The sequence below is a fragment of the Procambarus clarkii genome, chromosome 18, assembly GCF_040958095.1.
Source record: "Procambarus clarkii isolate CNS0578487 chromosome 18, FALCON_Pclarkii_2.0, whole genome shotgun sequence".
Lineage (NCBI taxonomy): Eukaryota > Metazoa > Arthropoda > Malacostraca > Decapoda > Cambaridae > Procambarus > Procambarus clarkii.
Genome location: NC_091167.1, coordinates 9174090 through 9199984, shown reverse-complemented (window position 1 = coordinate 9199984; position 25895 = coordinate 9174090). Strand labels below are relative to the sequence as shown.

At 45.5% G+C, this 25895-nt stretch overlaps 1 protein-coding gene across 1 annotated transcript in view; it reads left to right on the top strand.

The window, feature by feature from the left end:
• The first annotated feature begins 925 nt into the window (after nucleotides 1-925).
• The window catches only part of LOC138365795 (cilia- and flagella-associated protein 57-like), a 33854-nt gene continuing 8884 nt past the window's right edge, over nucleotides 926-25895 (top strand). The window contains exons 1-3 of the mRNA XM_069326243.1: nucleotides 926-1017; nucleotides 20234-20307; nucleotides 22685-22824. Coding sequence (XP_069182344.1) covers nucleotides 20250-20307; nucleotides 22685-22824 — 198 coding nt within the window. The 5' untranslated portion in view covers nucleotides 926-1017; nucleotides 20234-20249. The remainder of the gene's footprint in view (nucleotides 1018-20233; nucleotides 20308-22684; nucleotides 22825-25895) is intronic.

The window sequence follows — 25895 nt, the reverse complement described above, 5'->3', positions numbered from 1 at the left end:
TATTACACTATATACACACATTATATATAAGTATCTACCTGTTTTATTCACCATACCTGTACAAATAAGCTGGTATGGTGCCCAAAGACCATAGAGGTCACCAGTAAACAACATGATAAGGCGTGCAGATGACGCTCCTCCCTCACCAAAATGGCGGCTCCCAACCTACTCCTATTGCTGTTATCACACACTATATACACGTTATATATAAGTATCTACATTTGTGTTCACCATAGCAAACCACTAAGCTGGTATGGTGAGTGCAGTCAATAAAAGGTGGCCACACACAGTCAGAAGACGACGCCACAACCCTCCCTCCCACAGCCTTACTCCTCCTTCCATGGAGCACAGCGCTAAATATCAGCACAATCCTGCTATTATCAGATTCCTGGTCAGTTTTATAACAGTCAGGGGTCATATCTTCTATAATACTATCATCGCTAACTATATAATAGCATGATCATATATATTATGGCATTTGTAGGCGATGCTGTGGTCAAAAGCTAAACAGCGGTGCTGTGAGCTCATGCTGTGTGCGCCAGCCTTGGTGGCTTGCTCAATACTGACTCTCTCACACCCAAGAATGTTGGCCTGGATTTTTTTTCTAGGTGGCATCTGGCAACTATCGGTCGTGGCTGCACTATAGCTGCCCCTATCCCAGGTGGAGAGTTTAAATTATAGCGCTAGACACGAAATCATATATATATGACATGCGCGGTTTCGGTTTTACCACAGAAAGCATATATATATATGATTTGCGCGGTTTAAGGGTTAATGGTGATGGGGTAACCTCAGATGTTGAAGTATTTGGGTCAGCATGTGATGAGTCAGGTGCAGGTGGTACACTTAACATGAAAGTCAACATATATTTGCATAAATAGTGTACAGCAAAGATAAAAAATTTAAAATAAAATAATGAATATACTGTTCTGCAGAGGGGACTAAAGAATACGAAAACCTGGCTGAGTTGTGTTGGCAAGATACGCCCCAATTGCTGCACTACACCACTGATAAAAGGTACAGTATACTCTTTCTGTGTTAAGTATGCTTCATTTAAAGCATGATGTCAGGATTTTCAGCCTTATTATATGCACATAAGTCAAATTTATTTACAAGGTTTCTGGCATTTGTGTAGAAACGCTGGTGGAGCCCCGTGTCTACCAGAAACTATCATCACTGATTGCACCTTTTCCTGTTTGTTGATGTGCTCCTTAAGATATGGGCACCATACAACCGCTGCATATTCCAGCTTTGGTCTAACAAAAGTCCTGAATAATTTCTTAAGTATTTCACCATCCATGTATTTAAAAGCAATTATGAAATTAGAAAGTGTAGCATCGGCTCCTCCCACTATGTTCTATATGTGGTCCTCAGGTGATAGTTTTCTATCTAGAACCACCCCTAGATCTTTCTTGATCAGAATTCATTACAGATTTCTCATATAAATTATAGGTTTTGTGGAGTCTGTTCTATTCCGTAACATGGCATTTATTTACATTAAATTCCATTTGCCAAGTGGTGCTCCATACGGCTATGACAATCATCATAGTTTCTTATCTTCCCTAGTATCTTAGCATCATCCGCAAACATGTTCATGTAATTCTGTAGTCCTTCCGATAGATCGTTTATGCAGACGATGAACATTACCAGTGCAAAAACTGAACCCGGTGATACTCCGCTTGTAACATTTCTCCATTGCAATACATTGCCTCTGATTACTGCCTTCATTTTACTGAGTTCACCTCTGGCCTGCTGAGATCACCTCTGGCCTGCTGAGTTTGCCTCTGGCCCTGCTGGGTTCGCCTGCCTCTGGCCCCGCTGGGTTCGCCTGCCTCTGGCCCCGCTGGGTTCGCCTGCCTCTGGCCCCGCTGGGTTTGCCTGCCTCTGGCCCCGCTGGGTTCGCCTGCCTCTGGCCCCGCTGGGTTCGCCTGCCTCTGGCCCCACTGGGTTCGCCTGCCTCTGGCCCCGCTGGGTTCGCCTGCCTCTGGCCCCGCTGGGTTCGCCTGCCTCTGGCCCCGCTGGGTTCGCCTGCCTCTGGCCCCGCTGGGTTCGCCTGCCTCTGGCCCCGCTGGGTTTGCCTGCCTCTGGCCCCGCTGGGTTCGCCTGCCTCTGGCCCCGCTGGGTTTGCCTGCCTCTGGCCCCGCTGGGTTCGCCTGCCTCTGGGCCCGCTGGGTTCGCCTGCCTCTGGGCCCGCTGGGCCCGCTGGGTTCGCCTGCCTCTGGGCCCGCTGGGCCCGCAGGGTTCGCCTGCCTCTGGGCCCGCTGGCCTCTGGCCTGCTCCTGCGCCGCCTGGTCCGTCCTGGTTGTTGGACCGGGTGCTATCTCTCTTCTCTCTTCTCCTTGGTTTGTGGTGGTCCCTTGGTTACTGGATTGTTTTAGCGAAAGCTCTTTTTCTTGCTGGCATTGGCCTCTGGGGAGCTAAATGCTCTCCTCTGACGCAAGGATTTCTGATCTTTTGGTCCTGGTGGTAGGTTTGTTCGTTTGCAGCCTTCTTCTTTTCTGGGGAAGAACTAGACTGCTGCTTTCTGGAGGGGTCCCTGGGTCATAGATACTTGGCAGCTTTCGTCGTTATCTGCGCGCTTTGGCTTGGTGGCTGGGGATGCTCTTTGGGTTGATCCGGTTTCCCTTGTTCCCTATACCAGGGCTTGGGTCCCCCAGGTCATCCGCAGGGTTATTAAGTCTACCCAGCCTGCTGTCTATCCTCGTGCCCATAATGTTATGATGATTGCTGCGTTGGCTGCCCTCAATTCGACTGTGTCTTGGGCTGATATTCTGGTGCGAGGATTTTAGAGGTCGAACAGGATTCTGCCCACTTGTTATGTGGTTAATGTTCCTGCTCCTGGGCATTCCTGTGTTGTTTTGGGTTGCAGGTTGTAGCTAGTTGTCTCGACTTCGTGTTGAGGAGTTTGTGGCGGGTAAGGTACTTACCTCCTGGGGTAAGTCCCTCTTTTCCTTATCTTTGGTTATGTAGGTCTGAGGAGCTGTAGGGGTTCCCCACAGAAAACCAGCATTGAATGTCATTTTCTTGGTGAATTCCGGATGCTCCCTGGCAACCCTCCCTCTCTCCTGGTTGTCGGTATTTCCCATGATTGATACTTAGCTTCTGAACTAGAAGGTTGAGTAGCCGGCATGTGGAGGTCCGTGGTCCCCCCTACCCCTTTCAGTGTAATGGGGGCCAGGGTCTAATTGCTTTCTTCTGTCCATTAGTCCATCCTTTAGTAACTATTCTAGAGTTCTCCTGAGTCCCTAATACCCGCTCCAGTTCAACCCCCTGTAACCTTGGTGTTTTATCACCTGAGTATCATAACTACAAGACATTGAATCTGATCAGCTACCAGTAACCATACATTTCCACTTCCACCACCTGATTCAATTCCACCCTGATTAACCACCCCTAATTGACGATGAAACAGGAAACCACCAATTAGACATATTTCCCCAAATATGGATCCCCAACTATGAGTAGGAGGGATGAATTTACTATTAAATGTGACCTACTGATTTAAAATGAGGGAAAATCTATTGCAATGATAAAGAAACTTACAGGAAGCACAAGGTGATATTGCCCAAAGCCCAGGATCTCAAGATCCACATAATCATGAAAGCCAATTGGGGAATTCACTAAACATGAATAAATGAATAATCAAATTTATTACAACGCAAATTAGTTATAAATGAACAATTGAACACTCCCTAGCTGACAATATCCTACTCTAGCAATGGCATGAAGTTATTAAACAATACATTAACACAGACTTTTACCTTGCCCTTTGCAAAGTCCTGGGCCAGAGGTCGTGAGTCGACCTTGACCCCCCCCCCCTCCCCCAGGAAAAGAGATCTTTCTCCAGTTGCTGTCCAAACCACACACACTTCCAAATGCCTTCCCCACTGGAAGGCTGACTTGGTTAGTTGCCAGACTACTTTTCAATAATAATTAACAAAACTTAATCTTGTACTGATCACTGAAGGCGACTTTAGCATCATTCCAAAACAATTAGAAAATTACCTAGATACTTGAGCAGGTAAATTATAAAATACAATATTGAATGATAACTTGAATTTCTCGACATTACTGAATTAACAAGAAGATGGAGCTTGAGCTACCTCATCCTTTTGTGTGTATTTTACCTCAATAAACTTATTTCAATCTCAAGAAGACCTAGGAGGACAAAGGGTGTCCCTAAACAGGCCTCCGTCCCCCGACAATGGGAAACTGTCAGCATCAATATAGTCCTGAAGTGCGAGGTAATTACCATCATTCTGGGGCGACGGGCCGGCCATACCTGACTGGTTACCACAGCTTTAGTGGCCATTGTGCGGGCCCCGGGTGGCCACACCCCCCTGGTCCCCTGGGGTGGTGTACCTGCCTCACGCACAACCCTCGTCCCCTGGGGTTGTCTTGGGGAAATACGAAGCAGAATAACCCAACAGGTTCCAGTCCCTGGCCCATGGCCTAGATCACAACCATTATGCGCACCACACCCTCGTACACTCCACATACATACACACCTGTCTCTAGCGTGTGTACGCTCTAGGGATGAGGGAGAGAGAGAGAGAGACAGAAGGAGGAAAATAAGAGTATTGATTGTTGTGTGGGCGTGTATGAGACCTGCCAGCACAACGATGACACGAGCACCAGGTCATGGATGGACCGTCCGCCGCCCTCAGGGGCACGTCGCCCTCGGGGGGCACGCCGCCCTGAAGGGGGCACGCCGCCCTCAGGGGGTTATACTGGTAGAAATTCACTAGTGTTTTCTTGGTGTGATCTGGAGGTATAAATGTAGAGGCTGCTCGGGGGATTATCATGATGATCAGGGTAGGAAACAAGATATTGAAGTAACTCGAATTTGGTGAACTGGGTTGTGTCAAGGTAGTAGTCAAGACCTAACTTGTTCTTATTTGCGTTAGGGCGGGCTGCCGGTAACTTTTACGCCCGTGCCTCTCTTACTCTTCTAATTCTGCCTTTCTCTCTATCTCATATGTTTATAATATTCGTGGCTCTGTCCTTTTGTGGCGATGGAAGTTATCCCTTTCTTTCGACACTTTCCACCTAACCTTCTGTCTGTTACTTTATTATTATTAACATCTGTATTGATAAAATTAATTACAATTTTTGCCTAATCTGAGGATTTCAATAAAGTCTTATTAAAGTGAGGATAATGCTGGTATTCACTGTCACGCAAGACTTCGTCTCAAAGCCCTCCAAATGTACTCACTAGAAAGAAGACGAGAGAGATATCAAATAATATACACCTGGAAGATACTGGAGGGCCAAGTACCAAATCTACACAGTAAAATAACAACGTACTGGAGTGAACGACATGGAAGAAAATGTAGAATAGAACCAATGAAGAGCAGAGGTGCCATAGGCACAATCAGAGAACACTGTATAAACATCAGAGGTCCGCGGTTGTTCAACGTCCTCCCAGCAAGCATAAGAAATATTGCCGGAACAACCGTGGACATTTTCAAGAGGAAACTAGATTTATTCCTCCAAGGAGTGCCGGACCAACCGGGCTGTGGTGGGTATGTGGGCCTGCGGGCCCCTCCAAGCAACAGCCTGGTGGACCAAACTCTCACAAATCGAGCCTGGCCTCGGGCCGGGCTTGGGGAGTAGAAGAACTCCCAGAACCCCATCAACCAGGTATCAACCAGGTATGGAGTCTTGGAGTAGAGGGAGGGTGAAGGTGGGGAGAGACCAGCCTCTTGCTGTGGACCTGACCTAAGGCTGGTGTTGCCAGTTCGACCCGAGTCATCTGCCCTTGAACAAAAGAGGAGATTTGATTCTTTATTCATAAATGATGTTAATCTAAGTACCTGACAAGTGAGGTTATTAATTACAATTACTTTAATACATGAATTTCTAAATTGATAATTTAAATACAAGGAAAAGCTGGTGATCCTTGATTCCACACCTCTGCTCTAATTCCTTAGGGATGAACACTTCCCAACTTTCCAAGGCGGAACTACCACTCCACTGCATGTTTTGTACAAAGGCATATCCACACTACCTTCAATACAAGCCACCTATGTTAAACAGCTTCGACTGTTACATCGGGGAGGGGAGGGCTGCGTGGACAAGTGGCGAGGCAGTGGAGTGTGTGTGTGGGGGGGAGGGGGGTTCCTGGGCCTATTGCTCACTACAACCTCTCTTTAAAGGGCCAGGTTCTGTTGTGGTCCCTGGTAGGTCGTACTCCATAGCCAATGCCCCTAGACTAATGTAACTAACATTAGCCTGATAGCTCCAGGGAGCCCCCAGGGCTGGAAGAAAACCCAGAAAATGGCGTTTCATTACATTCATCGCTGGTTTTCTGTGGGGAGCCCCTACGGCTCCCTGGAGCTTATCGGGCTAATGTATGTTATATTAGACTGGGACATTAGCTAAGGAGTTCAGACCTACCAGCGCCAGAACCTGGCCCCTTTCAGAGAGGTTTCAGGGGGCAATGGCTCCCTGAAAAACTGCCGCGCCGATCATTCGTGCAGCCCTCCCCGCCCCGAGAGGGGAAGGGGAAGCCCTGGACCTCACCGCGCCAGCTACCTAGCATCAGTTCGTAAGCTAATGTCAACTGGGATAGTCTCTGGCCTCAGTTTCCTAGGCGGTGTTTGCCTTGTGTGGCATTCACTGCCATGTGTTGTGTTGTGCGGTGGTCAGGTGTTCAACATCTGCTTCAGAGTTAGATGGAAATGTTCAATTACCCCCTGACTCTGTGGATGGTATGGGCTGGAAACCTTATGAGTTATTCCATGTTCCTTACAAAATTGCTCAAAAATATCAGACTTAAAATTAGTACCATTGTCAGTTTGCACGACCTGAGGCAGTCCAAAAGTGGAAAAAAATTGCAACATACGAGCAACAACAGTTTTTGCTCGGATGTTCCTTAAAGCAAAAGCTTCTGAGTAACGAGTAGTGATACACATCATCGTGATTAGGTAAATATTACCAGACTTAGTTCTAGGTAATGGTCCAACACAGTCCATTACCACATGAGAATATGGTTCCTCTGGCACGACAATAGGCCTTAGAGGAGCTTTAGGTGGAGTCTGGTTTGGTTTCCCAACCAGTTGATAAACAATACACGCATTACAAAATTTTGCCACATCGCTTCTCAGCTTGGGCCAGAAAAAATACTTTAAAATTTTGTGATACGTAATATTTATACCTTGATGTCCCCCCATAGGATCATCATGAGCAGCTGCCAAAACTCCTTCTCTATAGCAGGTCGGCAACATAACCTGGTGGACTACCTCCCACTCATTTGACAAGGGAGCACTCTGTGGTCTCCATTTTCTCATCAAAATCCGATCATTGTAGTAGTACCCAGTTGCTGCGTCTACAATTTCCTCCATAGAGACAGCTGTCTCATGACAATCTGCAAGAGTGGGGTCAGCTTTCTGTAACTCACTCAAGGAGGCATCTAGGCCTTGGTCAGATGCTATTGGCCGAGGCTCAACAGTGTTCTCCTCCACCTCCCCACTACTCTCGGTAGATGGTGGTGGCAGGCTCTCCACAATGTCCTCGGCCACGTCATCGAGTCGGGCCATGAATGTGTCCGCGAGGTTCACTTGGTTTTCACCACTCGGAAAGTTCCTTCTGTCCTCGGGATTTACCACCTTGGCAAGCACAGGGCTGCCCTTACATTTAAGTCCCATAGACCTGGTCACTGCGCACGCAGGGTACACAACATTATCCTCTGTGGCGGGTGGATCCAGGCAAACCTTAGGGGTAGGCAACATAATAGGCAGTCTGGAGTCCCCTACCTTATCCCCTGCTAAATCATTACCAACTATTACATCAACATTAGGGAAAGGTAGGTATGAAGTGACTCCGACTGTACAAACACCCTTGTGGAAATCAGATTCCAGGGTAACCTTATGGAGGGGTACTGCTCGAGTATCACTAGTGACACCCTCGACCAGTACCACCTCTCCAGTGTCGAGAGTGTTGGCACCTTGCAACGCACTCTCTAAAATTAAAGTCTGGTTGATACCTGGTTGATACCTGGTTGATGGGGTTCTGGGAGTTCTTCTACTCCCCAAGCCCGGCCCGAGGCCAGGCTCGACTTGTGAGAGTTTGGTCCACCAGGCTGTTGCTTGGAGCGGCCCGCAGGCCCACATACCCACCACAGCCCGGTTGGTCCGGCACTCCTTGGAGGAATAAATCTAGTTTCCTCTTGAAAATGTCCACTGTTGTTCCGGCAATATTTCTTATGCTTGCTGGGAGGACGTTGAACAACCGCGGACCTCTGATGTTTATACAGTGTTCTCTGATTGTGCCTATGGCACCTCTGCTCTTCATTGGTTCTATTCTACATTTTCTTCCATGTCGTTCACTCCAGTACGTTATTATTTTACTGTGTAGATTTGGTACTTGGCCCTCCAGTATCTTCCAGGTGTATATTATTTGATATCTCTCTCGTCTTCTTTCTAGTGAGGCTTTCTAGTCTGGATGGCACCGGTGTCTCGGAAGATCACCACGTCCTTCCAGGAAGAACCCTCAGACAAAAGTAGTCTCCCTTTCGATAAGAATGGGGTAAGCAAGTCCAACCACTGTGGGTTGGAGGTCTTACTCCCTAACCCTTCCGAAGGCCTCAAGCCCTGTGTCACAACTAGAGCATTGGGTCTTTTTTCCGGGTACAGTTGCCAACAACGGCTAATAGTGTGATTTGGACGATTACAGTGACCACAAAAACGTCGGGGAGAAGAGACATTACTAACAGAATTACCCTTCGGTTCACCCTTAGGTGCCGTGGAGCTAGACACTTTAACAAGGTTAGTTGTGTCTGAAACAGAAGGTGCATTAGTTAAAGGGTTAGAATGAGCTGGTCTGGACTGGCTGTGGGTATAAGTTTTGCTACTCTGTGGGGTATAATTATTTTTATTGGGCCTTTTGCCCGCCAATTGGTAGTTTTCTGCCAACTTGGCCAAATCCCCTATTTTAGAATTTACCTCTACCCTTCCTCTAATGTAATGTGAAACATTCTCTGGCATAATATTTATAAAATGCTCCATTAAAACTAAGTTCCTGAGAGCCTCGTATGTTTCGGCTTTCGCCGAGCGAATCCATCTATCAAACAATCTAATTTGATCGTTAACAAATTCAGTGAGCGGTTGGTTGTGAGTAGGCCTAAGGTTGCGATAAACTTGGCGGTGAGCTTCAGGAGTAATTTCATATGCCCGCAAAATACATTCCCTGACTTTATCATATTCAAAACACTCGTCGTCAGGCATGTTTATAAAAATATCTTGTGCTTTACCCCTAAGTCTTCCCTGTAGGATTTTCACCCACTCTTCCTTTGGCCAGTTCATGGACATGGCCAATCTCTGAAAATGGTTGAAAAACCTTTCAGGGTCCGACTCGGAAAATTCAGGCAAATTATGCTTTTTCTCATAATGCCTGGGGTTTGAATCCCCGGCAGGTGGAGGTCCAGTGGCATTCGCTCTAATTCTAGCCTCCTCGGTTTTAAGTCTTTGCTCCTCTAATTTTATTTTTGCTAACTCTAGAGCTAATTCTCTATCCCTAAGAGTTGCACTTTCTGCTTGGCTACCTTACCTTGAGGTTACCTTGAGGTGCTTCCGGGGCTTAGCGTCCCCGCGGCCCGGTCGTCGACCAGGCCTCCTGGTTGCCGGACTGATCAACCAGGCTGTTGGACGCGGCTGCTCGCAGCCTGACGTATGAGTCACAGCCTGGTTGATCAGGTATCCTTTGGAGGTGCTTATCCAGTTCTCTCTTGAACACTGTGAGGGGTCGGCCAGTTATGCCCCTTATGTGTAGTGGAAGCGTGTTGAACAGTCTCGGACCTCTGATGTTGATAGTTCTCTCTTGAACACTGTGAGGGGTCGGGCAGTTATGTCCCTTATGTGTAGTGGAAGCGTGTTGACCAGTCTCGGGCCTCTGATGTTGATAGAGTTCTCTCTCAGAGTACCAGTTGCACCTCTGTTTTTCAACAGCTAGGCTGGCATAAAGGTGTATCACTTGCCAATAGTTCTTCATCAATACAATGCTGTAATATTTCATTCACCAAAGTCCACTTTTTATCCACGTCATTTAATTCTAGGCCAAATTCCTTGCCTAACAATACTAAATTAGACTTGGTAAGTTTCTTTATCTCTACTGCTGAAGGCTCCCTTGCCAGTCTCTGCATTTCAGATGACATCACTAATAATTTTAGCTCCCAGCCAAAGAAAAAATTAAAAAATAAAAATTGGAAAAAAAAACAAAAATTTGCACGGCCCCTAACACAAGGCCACACTAACCTTAATCGTGAAGGGATCCAGCTGGGTGTCCAGTCAGTGCAAGAATGTCCTTTGCTAGAAGAGCTGGACGCTAGGCTAGCACACAACCGTTCTGCGGAAAACAAAAAATTTTAGTTTTGGCACTCAAGAATCTAATTTTTTACACTTATAATGTTCCTCCCGGACTGGCCAACCACTTGTTATAAAATAATATGTTGTGGTGGGCTTCTGTGGGGACTGGTACTATTAAGGGGTAAGGGTAGTTAGAAGACAGAGTATCAAATATGGGAGAGCTAAAAGGCCCGGCCCCCAAAATAAACTATCCACAGAAATAATAACTTGCTACTAGACCATATATGTTAGTCTAAGGGTTGATCAATGCACTCCCACACAGGAAGAAGGGATACTCTGTAATTCATGTACTTATTTATTAACCCCTTAACAACCTCCCATATACACTCACACCTATAACAATAATAATAATAACTTTACCACCCTATCTTACGTTAAAAGCCTTGGTCCACATAGACAGGATACAAGGTTTACACTGAGAACAAGCTTGGGTAAAGTACTACTGGATAAGCACTGAAGCTGGATGCAGCTTAGGGTAGGGAAACCACGTGGGACCCTAATACAAAACACAACACTTAGGGGTACCCAAAACACTGGCAAATACTACCCCCAGGTCTCACCAATCGTTACTACCAGAGTAGGTACACTTAATAATGCCCCGTACTTAACTTAAGGGTACAGGAACTTCAGGTAAGGGAAATAAGTAAGAGGAGAAGGGAGAAGAGTAGGGGTGCAGCCACAGAGTAGGTCTCGTGCCCACGAATGCCAGCCAGAGAAGAAGGCTCCTAGCGACCAGCTAGGCCTCCCTCATGTCGTGGTGCCGGAAGGAGCCTAATTGATCGTGCAGCTAAGCACATTAAAGATCTTCTCCTATGCAACGTATTGTTACTTTACAAATGATTAGAAAGTATTAGTAAGCAAAGTTGGTGCCTATGTTATTATTTAATAATCAACCCCCCAGCTCAGTCTTTAAATGCTCTTTGAGAAACAAGAATAGTCTTATGTCTGGTAGGGAAGATACAAACAATTGTCGCTCGTGATGCACTCAACTGTACTACCAGAAAGTTTAATAGCTCAATTTTGACCTCTGGTTTCCACTGGAGAACCCAGGGTCGTAACACTGTTAAACATTATGTTATTTTCTGATGCCCAGTCAAAAAATTTATTAATATCAGCTTGAAGTTTTTCAATGTCTTCAGCCGAGGTAATTTTCATACTGATTTTGTCAGTATGAACATTACCTCGGCTGAAGACATTGAAAAACTTCAAGCTGATATTAATAAAGTTTTTGACTGGGCATCAGAAAATAACATGATGTTTAACAGTGATAAATTCCAGATACTCAATTATGATAAAATGAGGACCTTAAACATAATACAGGGTACAAAACACAATCGAATCTGCCCATAGTAGGAAAACAGCATGTCAGGGATTTGGGAATAATGATGTCTGACGACCTAACGTAAATCATAAATAACTTTATCACGTCTCTGTTCGGTTTTTTGTTTTAGTTTTTTACCATGTGGGGTTTGTTTTGTTATGGCTACCTTACTGGGTGCCTGACCCCGGTCGACAGCAGATATGGAAAACCCCAACCACAAGGGGGTTTTCCAGGGCCATTGCTCCCTGAAACCTCTCTGAAGGGGCCAGGTTCTGGTGCTGGTCCCTGGTAGGTCTGAACTCCTTAGCAAATGTCCCAGTCTAATATAACATACATTAGCTCGATAAGTTCCAGGGAGCCTCCGGGGCTCACCCAGAAAATGGCGTTTCATTACATTCAACGCTGGTTTTTTTATCATATGTGATGCACATTTGTGTCCTTTGAAATATGTTTTCAGTAAAATGTTCATAATGTTCCATGGAACTGTGATACATGTGTAAGTAATGTATCCACAATAAATGTTTATTGTTGCAGTATTACTTGTTCAAAATTCACTAAAATTACAATAAGTACAGTTTCACACACTGTTTATACAGTCTCATACTGTATTACACACTCAGTACTTTGGAAGAGTGATAATCAAGGAAACAGTCAATGGTACACAGCGCGACTTTGCTCTCGATGCACCAAGTACAAATAGATTTTCCCTTCCTATTTCTTTGTTCTGTGTTTGTTCTGTGTGCTTTCAAATAACGCACTCACGTACACCCTTGGCTTTAGTACCTGTAGGTGGTATGTAGCCAAGCTTGTGAAGTGTAATGTAGTCATGAAAGGATTATAGGTAAAGATAAATTTGTAAGGAAGTCTTAAAAAAGATTCCTTTGTAAGGTGGGATTAAAAAGATTCAGGTTCATAAAGAGATTCAGCTATTCTTGAAAAGATTGCTTTGTAAGGTAGGATTGAAAAAATCCAGGTATTTGTATTTGTATTTGTATTCTTGGAAAGATCTAGGAAAAGCTCAATGACAAATTTTTGGCCTAGTATCACTCATATCTTCACCTGTATATGGGAAAGTGGGTGCAACACCAACATCAGAATCATCAAATTGTCGTTTGCTACAAAATTATCACAGTCCTTGCTCGTAAATTCACCTGTGCTCCATGTATTGCCACCACCACCACTAGCAGTAAACACCACTATGGAAGATGCTAACACTAAGTTCATATATGCTACTTGTTGTCCTCATCGGTGCTGTATCACCTGTATCCGACCTTTGTGTTATGTCCTTATTGTTCCTAGCTACATCAATATCATGACCCATATGTTCTTCAAACAATAAAGTCTGAATTTCACCAACAAAGCGATCTTTCAACACCACGTTGGACAGGTGTTTGGGAGTCAGAGGCGTGTGTGCCACTCATGGTTGCTCACTTGGAACTGAGTCAGCCGGCAGCTTTAGGGCATTCCAGGATTTTTTTTCCAAGATGGCTGCTTCTCACTGGAGGTCCCAAGAGTCCATTTTGTACCCAGCCAACTGCATGTGTGTTTTGAATGGTCCAAAATCTTAAATTGGTGTTTTCTTGGCCTGCGCAGTTTCTGCAAAAAGAGTTTTCTCGGCCGGCGCAGTCTAATGGTTAAAGCTAGACAGCCTGCAGTCTACCCACGTGCTCATGAAGTTTACAAGTATGCTGCTTTGTCGGCCATTTTTGGTAATATGTCTTGGGCAGATGTTAGGGCATGAGTTTTGGAGGTCTACCAGGGTTTTGGCTGCCCAGTATCTTGTAAACATTCCAGGTCCTCTACGGCCTTGTGTTGCTTTGGGGTCTGTTGCGGCCTTCGATCTCGACTTCGCCTTGATGCCTGTGGTGCTCCCACCTCCCTGATAAGTTTACCATCTTGTCCTTCTCTGTGGGTAGTTAGCTTCAGGGACCTGATGGAACTCCCCACAGAAAACCAGCATTGAACGTAACGAAACTCCAGTTTTTGGGTGAGCCCCAGAGACTCCCTGGCACCTGTGGTGTTTGTGTGTTACTGAGGAAGTCTTGGTTGTAGGCTTGATGTAAAGTTATGACTTGGTTACTGACTTTAATACTTAATATGATTACATGACTAGTAGCTACCAAGCTTGGCTGGCGTCCTGTACGCTCTTGTTTACCTCCACTCTCTCTCTCTGGCGTCCCAGCCGCCGCACATAGAAAACGGATGGTACCATTTTCTGTGAACATGACATCCCTCCTTTTCTTTAAAAAGAATGAATACAGGATGTCTACCATGCTTGTAGCACAAAGCAAAGTTATTGACACAAAGTAAGTTATTACCATATCAAGAGATACTGCATACATTTAACATTAATTAAGCACACAAAGAATTTAAACAACTTAATCTTTTCCACAAAGGATTTCAATGTTAAAAATACATATGCAATGTTAAACAAACATGAAAGAAACTGTAATACAAAGTTACAAAATATTGAATGAGATATCTGCATTATTCAAACAATATTAAATTTAGTTCAGCATGACAAGTAAATATTTTGTATTACATAGGAACACAATTAATCATCAAATCGTGTAGGGCGTTTAACATGACGTTTAGGACGAGAGTCCTTAAATGCAATAACATCCCTTGATGAATTGTTTGTCGGGTTATAACTATTTTTTTCTTTTTCTTTTGCACGACTTTGCACTTCATCATTTTCTACACTAGTTGGAATCACTTTGAAATAAGCCATATTACGTGTTATACTATGATCTCTATTACTAGCTGTTACCATAGTTCCTTTTACACTAATCACTTTATATGGTTTTGTATCATACGGCATATCTAACTTTCCCTCTTTTTTCTTTTTAACGAGAACAGTGTCTCCAACCTTTATGAACTGTTCCTTTGCACGTTGATCATGAGCAATTTTCATTTTGCCCTTGGCTAGTGCATCCTTCTGAGCGAGACGTTTATCCGTTACCTCGGATGGCATGACGGGTAGTGCGATTCTCATAGGACGTCCAAATAAAAGTTCGCCAGGCGACTTGCCCAGTGTTCCATGTGGTGTTGCACGGTAGTTCCTGAGAAAAGCATACATAGCTTGTTTCCAGGATCGTCCTTCGGCATGAGCACAGCGTACCGCTTTCATGAGAGGTTGCATGAATCTCTCAACTTCTCCATTTGCTTGAGGATGTAGTGGCATCACACGGCGGTGTTTGAATCCAATATGCTCAGAAAAGTTGACGAAGTCTTGTCCATTGAATGGCGGTCCATTGTCTGTCTTGACAACTTCAGGAATGCCAAAGTTTGAAAAGATCTTGTCGAGTTTCGGGATGACGGCCTTTGCAGATGTGGAATTGATGATTTCTACTTCTGGATAACGTGAGTGATCATCAATGACTACCATCAAGTACTCTCCAGTTGGTAGTGGTCCGCAGAAGTCCATCGATACTTCTGTCCATGGTGCAGCAGGTAGTGGTGAAGGTTGTAGAGGTGTTGGTCTTGAAGTATCCACTGCAGCTTGGCAAGGGACACAGGCATCATGCATATCCTTTGCTTGACGATCAATGCCAGGAAACCACACCTTTTCTCGTAGCAGCTGTTTCGTCCTAACAAGACCTTGGTGTCCTTGATGTGCAAGCTTCAGAGCACGTTGCTGGAGAACAGCTGGAATAACGATACGAGTACCTCGCAGCACAGTGTTGCGTTGTTGCGTAACACTTAATTCTGTCTGGATGCGTTCAAGTGCTTTGAATGCATCTTGGTCAACTCCTGAGGGTGGGATGCATGGAAACTTTTTCTTAGTCAATGCATCCACTGTTGCTTGCAGAGTTGGGTCCTCTAGGGTTGCAGTACAGATTTCATCAAGAGTAAGAGCCTTAGGGGCTGCATCACAGGTTACAGAGTGTACATATTCCTCGGCAACTTGCTGATGCTTGGTGATGGTGAAACTGTTGGCAGGATGTCGACTGATGTAATCAGCGGGATTGCCTGCACCCGGCTTGTATTTCACCGTAAAGTTGTATGGTTGCAGACGAAGAGCCCATCTCTCAATGCGAGCTGGTGGTTTGGACTTTGGATTATTGAAGATGGTCTCCAACGGTTTGTGGTCAGTGACCATCGTGGTGAAGGGCGCACCAAGCAGATACACATTAAAGTGTTCACAGCCCCATACAAGAGCAAGAGCTTCCTTCTCTGTCTGACTGTATCGTTGCTCAACATCTGTGAGAGAACGGCTGGCGTAGGCAATTACTACTCTGGAATCTGGTTGACCAGGTTTGTGTTGGGCTAAAACAGCACCTAATCCAACAGGACTAGCATCCACCGTTAATTCAGTGTCCATTGATGGATCAAAGTATGCAGCAGTCGCATTCTCTACTAGTGCATCTTTCACAGCATCAAATGCATTTTGCTCGATATCGCTCCAGTACCATGATGCATTTTTCTTCAGGAGCTCACGTAGAGGCTTTGTAATGGTAGCAAAATCTGGAATGGATTGAGAACAGTAGTTTGCCATTCCCAGAAAACTATGTACTTCAGTGGACGTTGAAGGAGGTGCAGCATTCTTGATATCTGCAACTTTCTTAGGATCTGGAGACAGACCTTTGTCACTAAGTACATGTCCAAAGAATTCAATTTTATGTTGATTGAACTCACACTTTGCTCGGCTTAACGTCAAATTCTTTTCTCGTAAGCGTTGCAATGTTGCACGAAGAGCTTTGTCGTGTTCAGCTTGGGTACGGCCATAAACAATGATGTCATCAGACATGTTGTCAGCATTAGGTATGTCTTGCAATACCTGGCTGATGATGTGCTGGAATACCTCGGCAGCACTGTTAATACCAAAACTCAGGCGCTTGTACCTATACAGACCTCGATGTGTCGTAAACGTTGTGATGAATCGACTCTCCTCATCAAGTTCAAGCTGATGAGAGCCCTTGTTTAAATCTAACTTGCTGAATACAGTTGCACCATTCAAGCGGTAGATCATATCATCTACAGTCGGTGTAGGATGGCGTTCACGCATTATTGCCTTGTTGGGAACACGCATGTCCACACAAATGCGTATCTCATCTGGATTCTTCGGCTTTGGTGGAGTGACAATTGGGCTTACCCATGGTGTTGGGCCTGTTACTGGTTCAATGATATCTAGTTCTATCAGCCTATCCAGTTCGGCATCGACTTTCTTGCGAGTATGGAATGGTTGTCGGCGATGTGGTTGGGCAACTGGAATTACATCTGGGTTGATATGCAGATGTACTTTGCTATCAGTATAACAACCTATGGATTTAAATCGATCAGAAAATTCAGCAACAATAGCATCAACATTGTTTGCAGATTCCACTGCTACAGCATTAGAAAGCTGAAGTAGCCCCAATTTGGTTGAAGTCTTGTAACTGAGTAAAGACTCCTTTGCATTCCTAACAACATGGAATGTAGTAATGAGCATTGCATTCTTTGACTTAATCTCTGCAGTGAAAGTTCCAATCACTGGCAAGGCTACCTTTGAAGCATAGGCAGTGGCTTTGCCATTATAGTTCTCAAGCTTTGGGAACTGTTTTTTAAATTTCTCATAGTGGCACTCAGCAATGGTGTCAATGTTTGATCCAGTGTCAATGAGAACCTTGAGACAAATACCAGCAATGTATACACATGTCTCTGGGTTGTTTGGAAGATCATTCCATTCTGTGATTGCTTGTACTCCATGAGTATAATCACATTCACTGTCATCTGAGACTGGTTGTAATGAAATGTTGTCTTGTACATTATTAACATTCTGGATATGAGGTGCAATATTGTGTTTACCACCTCGACCCCTATGACCTGATCCTCGTACAGTGCTTTTATTCATTGACTGTGGTTTCTTTAGTGCGGAACGACACATAGCACCAAAATGACCTAGTTTTCCACACTCATAGCACTTCTTACCTTGAGCAGGACAAACATTACCTTGGTGCGGGTAGTCTCCTCCACAATTGTAACATTTATTGTTGACACCCTCTGATGTGGGTCGTTGTGACTGCTTGAGCCTTGTTCCTTGACCCCAGTTGTGACGTGGTTCTCGGCTAAATTTACTGTTAGGTTTGCCATGATATCTTCTTTGATCACGGTGTCCTCCCTGAACCTTACGTACCTCATCACTGTTAGTAACAGTGGCAGAACCGTTATTGGCACTGCACTCCATGACACGAGCATCACGTGCAGCATCTTCCATTCGACGAGCAATATCCAGTATCTTGGTAAGAGAACTTTCATCATCAACAAGTTCTAGAGCTCTTCGACGGAGACGTGTAGATGTGCATGTTTCAATTATTTGCTGTTTGATTTCTTTGTCAACATCAGCAAACTCACAATGGGCTGCTAAACCCTGCAGACGTGTGTGGTATTGATCCACAGTTTCATTAGAGAGTTGTTTTGCTCTCCTGAAATGCATAATTTCCATTGCAGTATTTTGCCTTGGTTTGAAATGCTCTGTTAGTTTGGCTTTGGCAGTGTCATAATATTTGGCACCACCAGTGTCTTTCAGTGTGTCAAAGATGTCACAAACTCTATCACCTGCATAATGAAGTAGAAAGGCACGCTTTCTTTCAGCACTTTTGATGTCAGAAACAATCAACAAATTTTCAAACCTTTTAAGCCATTTGACCCACCTCTGTGACAGGTTTGTCTGGTCACAGTCAGGATCAAATGCAGGAAACTGAGGTATATTTGCCATTTTTTACTGAATAAATGTAACTTATCACTTAAATGTTCCTCAGAATATTAAACACTTACTGCACTGTATATGTTAGTCAAGAATTCACTGTAATTACTTTAATTTTGCAAAGCACACAAGCATTTTAATGCAAAAGTTCACAACAGTGCACAATATAGCAGCAACTGACTTCTTACCTAGCCCTTGTGTACATGTGTTGTTCCTACTCACAGCAGCACAGCAGTTGGCACAGCAGCAGTTGGTACAGCAGCAGTTGGTACAGCAGTTGGTGCAGCAGTTGGTACAGCAGTCGGTACAGCAGTCAGTTCAGTGTGATGAATTTTGTAGCACGAAGCGTCGTTTCGTAACCAAAACATCAGGTTTTGTACACATCAATGCGTCGTTTCGTACACAACGTCGGCAGATTCCTCAGTACACAGTTTCTTCAGCACAGCTTGGGTAGCACACAGCATTGGTTAGCACACAGCATCGTTTAGCACACAGCATTGGTTAGCACACAGCATCGGTTAGCATACAGCATCGGGTATGGCGCTCACAGCTTCTCTTCCTCCTCCAGGCAGCATGCTTCTCCCTTGTGTTTGAAACTGAACAAATACCTGCGTTCACAGTTCATCCTCGTCGCCAATGTGGTGTTTGTGTGTTACTGAGGAAGTCTTGGTTGTAGGGTTGATGTAAAGTTATGACTTGGTTACTGACTTTAATACTTAATATGATTACATGACTAGTAGCTACCAAGCTTGGCTGGCGTCCTGTACGCTCTTGTTTACCTCCACTCTCTCTCTCTGGCGTCCCAGCCGCCGCACATAGAAAACGGATGGTACCATTTTCTGTGAACATGACAGCACCCTATACGCACCAGCTCCTCCTTTCCCACAGCAAGGGGGCAGGAGGAAGGAAACTAGTGGGTTAGTTTCACTAAGCTTTGTTGTTTTTGTTATTGGGGGGAGTTCTTTTGGCATTTTGGGGGCTTTGGTTGTGTTTTTAAACTGGCAGTGGTTGTTTTGATTCACCTATCTTTCTGGGTGCCCTTCCTGGTGAAGGCAGAGATGATATCCTTTAAATGTAAAATGATCATAGGCCATTGCTCCCTGATCCTCTGAGGGGGCCAGATTCTGGCTCATGGTTCCCAGAAGGCACAAAGGAACTTTACAACTGACGATGCTTTGTAATATGGCACTTAATCGGTGATGATAGCTTCAGGAAGCCTCCAGGCCTCACTTGGAAACTGGCATTTCATTACATTCTACGCTGGTTTTTAGACATTATATTAGAGGAGAACATTCTCACACTGAGACTGTGCATGTGCAGAACTAGCCACTGTGCTGCCAGGAATTTCAAATGTATCTCCCTTGTAAATCAATACAGTTTCAACTATTTACTGTTAGTTATCAACACTAACACATTCTTCCAAAAAGGCTCTTTCCTTACAATAAGGCAGTGAAATCTGTGAAGGGAAAGCATAATCGTTAGCCTAGCAAAGGCAAAGTTGTCACAAACCCAATAGTGACATCCAGTTTAGCAAACACTGGATTCTGTAAACTCAATGCCATATTCTGGATTTAGCAGCAGTGACTTGGTAGATAAGGCTCCAGTTACTGATCTCAAATTCTGATGGTAGAACTGGCAGAACAGTAAATTATGAGGTTACTAAATTGAGTAGATACTGTATATTAGAATATTTCAGATAAACCACTGTGTGATATTGTAAATAAGTGAGCTTTCAAGTTGAATTTATTATCTCTCAAAAATGTGTCATGCACTCCTTAACATAGTGTAAGATTCTCATAACTATTAAGTTTATAAGTTCTTATGTTTGTATTTATTATTAATCAATAATTGTTTCATTATCAGTAATGATAGTGAAGAGATGAGTGAAGAAGAGATCAGAAAATTTATAAACAGTGTTTTCAAGGCTCCATTGAGTGGTGAGTATTGTTGAGCATGTGTTTTACCAGTCATTGTAGACTAGTCTAGTCTACGCTATTAGTAAAATGTTTAACTACTGCATTGCATTAAAATATGACACACCTGTGGTGTGCAGAAAATAAATTATTTCCCCCAAATTATTTTCTCTCTTTATATTGTTAAAATGCAGTCTTTGATCAGGGGAAATTTTTCACAATTATTTCAATGTCTCGTTCATTTCTTCTCCGGATTTTTGCTGTAATATTATTCAAAAGTGTGTAATTTGTGGAATTTACATAGCCAAATATGTGTGGAACATTGCTATACTCAAAATTATGGGGCTCATATGTGTGACATGTATATTCTAAGATCAATCAGTGTTTTTGCTGTTATTACACTATGTACACACATTGTATATACCTATCTACAGGTTTGCGCACCATAATGAACCACAAAGATTGTGTGTTGAGAGTTTATATACACAGAACAAGAATCCAAGGTCACAGCTGAGTGTAACAGTGTTTGTCTCAAATACATTTCTACATAATTATTTCAGTGTCTGTGAATGGTTTTATATATAGTTTTTTCCAATATGCCAACTATGCTAATATTCATTAGTGTGTAATATATGGAATTGTGTAATAACACTGTGTAATAACACTGCAAACAGTATTGTTGGGGGAGAAAGATTAGTGCATGTGACCTTGAAGGAGTGAGGGAGCCGCCTGCAGCTGACTGTGTGTATAGTGACGACTCGTAGTGCCTGAACTAACTATATCAGCTTAGTTGTATAGTTGTGTTGAACAAAACATGTAGATACTTATATATAACGTCTGTATATTGTGAATAAAGTATAAAACAGAATGGTGGGAGGAGAAAGTGGGCGAGTGAGGCGTTGTTGAGGGAGTGAGTGGCAACGAGTGGCTGGCTGGTGTGTGGTGGTCACTCCTCGTTGCTTTTTGACTCATAATACCAACTTAGTGGTTCGTTATGGTGACCAAAACATACAAATACTTATATGTGAGCTGTGTATAGAGTGTAATAACAGCAAAACTATTTGTTTATTGTTTCATGAACATAATAATTGAATCACTAATAAGCACACCATACTTTTGAGTATAGCGATGATTCACCTCTTTTATTATATAAATATATCACACTACACACTATTCAATAATATTACTGCAAAAATACTAAGAAAAAATCAATCAGAGACATTGAAATAATTAGGTAATAATATCTTTGTGGCAACTGTCACCTGACAGCTCGGGTGACGCTGACCGGCTCTGCCGACCGCTCTGTCAGCGCCCACTTTTTGTCAGACTTCCTCAGTCTATTGCGCCCAAAATATGTCACCTACAATTCCCCCCCCCCCCAAATGTAATTTGTGTGCTCAGGGAACACAAATTAACATTTTCAGAAGATGAAATAATTTTTTAGATTTGTTTTTCTTGTGCACAGGGGTGTAAATGTCCTCAGGACCCCTTAGCACTATAAAAGTTAATAGCCTATATAGTCATAATTATAGGTTTAAGTATTCAATGAGAAAAGTTTTTGAAGTTTTTAACCTTTTCCTTACCTAACATCATTTGTGCAGCATATTTTTATTTTATGTCTCATCCAGATTTAATTTCAAAATAAAACCAAACAAAATTAAAAATAGGGGGTGTACCTTCGCTATACATACCCATCTATTCATATTACTAGGTGAACTTGTTGATAGTAAATGCTCCCATCAGGCAGGGTTCATCACCTCTCATATTTCAGTTTCACCAGTGTTTATTTACTTAATAACTGCTGGTATAATATCTTGCTATTTTAAAACTAGTTCTAATATCATAAAAGACATATTTACTGCAAATTTCAAACAGAGAATGCATATATAACTAACACAAAGGAAGCCTCATGGCGAAATTCTCGAACTAAAATCTTGCTTATAATTAAATCGATCCTCTGTGTTGTGTAGTAGAGAAAAATTGAGTTATATCCAGTTTATGTAAAGCTATGAGTGGTCGACAGCACACTTAGCTGACGGAGTAAACTTACGAAGGTTTTCCTTAGTGTGCCTACCTGAATACCGACGTAGCCACTACGAAGGTGCTAAGAAGGAAAAAACATTCGTAAGTACCTTCGTGAATCTGGCCCAAGGTTCTGGCGCTGGTCTCTGGTAGGCACTAGAACTCCAGAGACTGATGGCACCAAACTAATATAGCACATGTCAGTTTGATAGCTTCAGGAAGCCTCCAGGGCTCGCCCAGAAAATGGCATTTCATTACATTCAACGCTGTTTTTTTTTAAGAAGATATTTCTTCTGTATTCCATATTTTTAAATGTACAGTACTATATAGTATTTTACCCATTTACCCATTAACTACTAATACTTCACCTGTTTGACAGCAACAAAAAAGAAGAAGAAATCTTTCAAAGAAAAAGCCAAGTGGGTGCTACAATATATTGACGACATTAAAGAAGCAAGTGGACACCTAATTAGGGCGTCTAACCATTATAAGAATGTAATTAAAGAATTAAAATGTGAGGTACTGTATTAATATTCAGTATTTATTATTAAGTTTCCTTAGATCGCTAGTTTTTTTTTAAGGTTTTGTATAGGTGTTTCCCTTTAACTTTAAATATTGTCTGGCTGATGACAGGTTGTAATTATCATGTATGTTGCAATATGTTAAATACAGTGGTACCTTAGTGTATGACTGCCCTAGAGTACAAATTTTTTGGTATATGATGTCATTCATCATAAAATTTATAAAGTTATAAATTAAATTGGTGTATGCCGTTTTTACTTGAGTATAATGTCTGTTGATACGTGCATGGGTCGAGCGAGCACGTGGCGCTGGGCACAGGGCGAGGCGCACACAGTTGTTTATCAGTGATGACCGCACTTGAAATCTTTGTAAGGAATTAATAGTTTTCTGCGTTTTTGTTTTCCCGATTGGTAAAGTTCTTATTATATATCACACCATGGGTCCCAAGATGGATGGTGAGGGGACTGGATTGATTAATGGTGGAGGGGGGACTGGATGGATGAATGGTGAGGGGACTGGATGTATGGTGAGGGGACTGGATAGGTAGATAGTGAGGGGACTGAATGGATGGTGAGGGGACTGGATGGATAGTGAGGGGACTGAATGGATGGTGAGGGGACTGAATGGATGGTGAGGGGACTGGATGGATAGTGAGGGGACTGGATGGTGAGGGAACTGGATGGATGGATAGGGGAACTGGATGGATGAAGGGGGACTCGATGGATGGTGGGAGGGACTGGATGGATGATGATGGAGGGGGGACTGGAAGATGGATAGTGAGGGAAAGGGATGGATGGATAGTGAGGGGACTGGATGGATGGATGGTAAGGGGACTGGATGGATGGTGGGGAAACTGGATGGATGGATAGGGTGGGGTGGAGGGGAACTGGATGGATGGTGGGATGAACCCCCATCCCGCCACTGAACCCTCTCCGCTATCCCCATCCTGCCACTGGACCCTCCCCGCTATTCCCATCCTGCCACTGGACCCTCCCCGCTATCCCCATCCCCCCACTGGACCCTCCCCGCTATCCCTATCCCACCACTGGACCCTCCCCGCAATCCCTATCCCACCACTGGACCCTCCCCGCTATCCCTATCCCACCACTGGACCCTCCCCGCTATCCCTATCCCACCACTGGACCCTCCCCGCTATCCCCATCCTGCCACTGGACCCTCCCCGCTATCCCTATCCCACCACTGGACCCTCCCCGCTATCCCTATCCCGCCACTGGACCCTCCCCGCTATCCCTATCCCACCACTGGACCCTCCCCGCTATCCCCATCCTGCCACTGGACCCTCCCCGCTATCCCCATCCTGCCACTGGACCCTCCCCGCTATCCCTATCCCGCCACTGGACCCTCCCCGCTATCCCCATCCTGCCACTGGACCCTCCCCGCTATCCCTATCCCACCACTGGACCCTCCCCGCTATCCCCATCCTGCCACTGGACCCTCCCCGCTATCCCCATCCTGCCACTGGACCCTCCCTGCTATCCCTATCCCGCCACTGGACCCTCCCCGCTATCCCTATCCCACCACTGGACCCTCCCCGCTATCCCCATCATGCCACTGGACCCTCCCCGCTATCCCTATCCCACCACTGGACCCTCCCCGCTATCCCCATCCTGCCACTGGACCCTCCCCGCTATCCCCATCCTGCCACTGGACCCTCCCCGCTATCCCCATCCTGCCACTGGACCCTCCCCGCTATCCCTATCCCACCACTGGACCCTCCCCGCTATCCCTATCCCGCCACTGGACCCTCCCCGCTATCCCCATCCTGCCACTGGACCCTCCCCGCTATCCCCATCCTGCCACTGGACCCTCCCCGCTATCCCCATTCTGCCACTGGACCCTCCCCGCTATCCCCATCCTGCCACTGGACCCTCCCCGCTATCCCCATCCTGCCACTGGACCCTCCCCGCTATCCCTATCCCACCACTGGACCCTCCCCGCTATCCCCATCCTGCCACTGAACCCTCCCCGCTATCCCCATCCTGCCACTGGACCCTCCCCGCTATCCCCATCCTGCCACTGGACCCTCCCCGCTATCCCCATCCCGCCACTGGACCCTCCCCGCTATCCCCATCCTGCCACTGGACCCTCCCCGCTATCCCTATCCCGCCACTGGACCCTCCCCGCTATCCCCATCCTGCCACTGGACCCTCCCCGCTATCCCTATTCCACCACTGGACCCTCCCCGCTATCCCCATCCTGCCACCGGACCCTCCCCGCTATCCCCATCCTGCCACTGGACCCTCCCCGCTATCCCCATCCTGCCACTGGACCCTCCCCGCTATCCCCATCCCGCCACTGGACCCTCCCCGCTATCCCCATCCTGCCACTGGACCCTCCCCGCTATCCCTATCCCGCCACTGGACCCTCCCCGCTATCCCCATCCTGCCACTGGACCCTCCCCGCTATCCCTATCCCACCACTGGACCCTCCCCGCTATCCCCATCCTGCCACTGGACCCTCCCCGCTATCCCCATCCCGCCACTGGACCCTCCCCGCTATCCCTATCCCGCCACTGGACCCTCCCCGCTATCCCTATCCCACCACTGGACCCTCCCCGCTATCCCCATCCTGCCACTGGACCCTCCCCGCTATCCCCATCCTGCCACTGGACCCTCCCCGCTATCCCCATCCTGCCACTGGACCCTCCCCGCTATCTCCATCGTGCCACTGGACCCTCCCCGCTATCCCTATCCTGCCACTGGACCCTCCCCGCTATCCCTATCCCACCACTGGACCCTCCCAGCTATCCCTATCCCACCACTGGACCCTCCCCGCTATCCCCATCCTGCCACTGGACCCTCCCCGCTATCCCCATCCTGCCACTGGACCCTCCCCGCTATCCCTATTCCACCACTGGACCCTCCCCGCTATCCCCATCCTGCCACTGGACCCTCCCCGCTATCCCTATCCCACCACTGGACCCTCCCCGCTATCCCCATCCTGCCACTGGACCCTCCCCGCTATCCCCATCCCGCCACTGGACCCTCCCCGCTATCCCTATCCCGCCACTGGACCCTCCCCGCTATCCCTATCCCACCACTGGACCC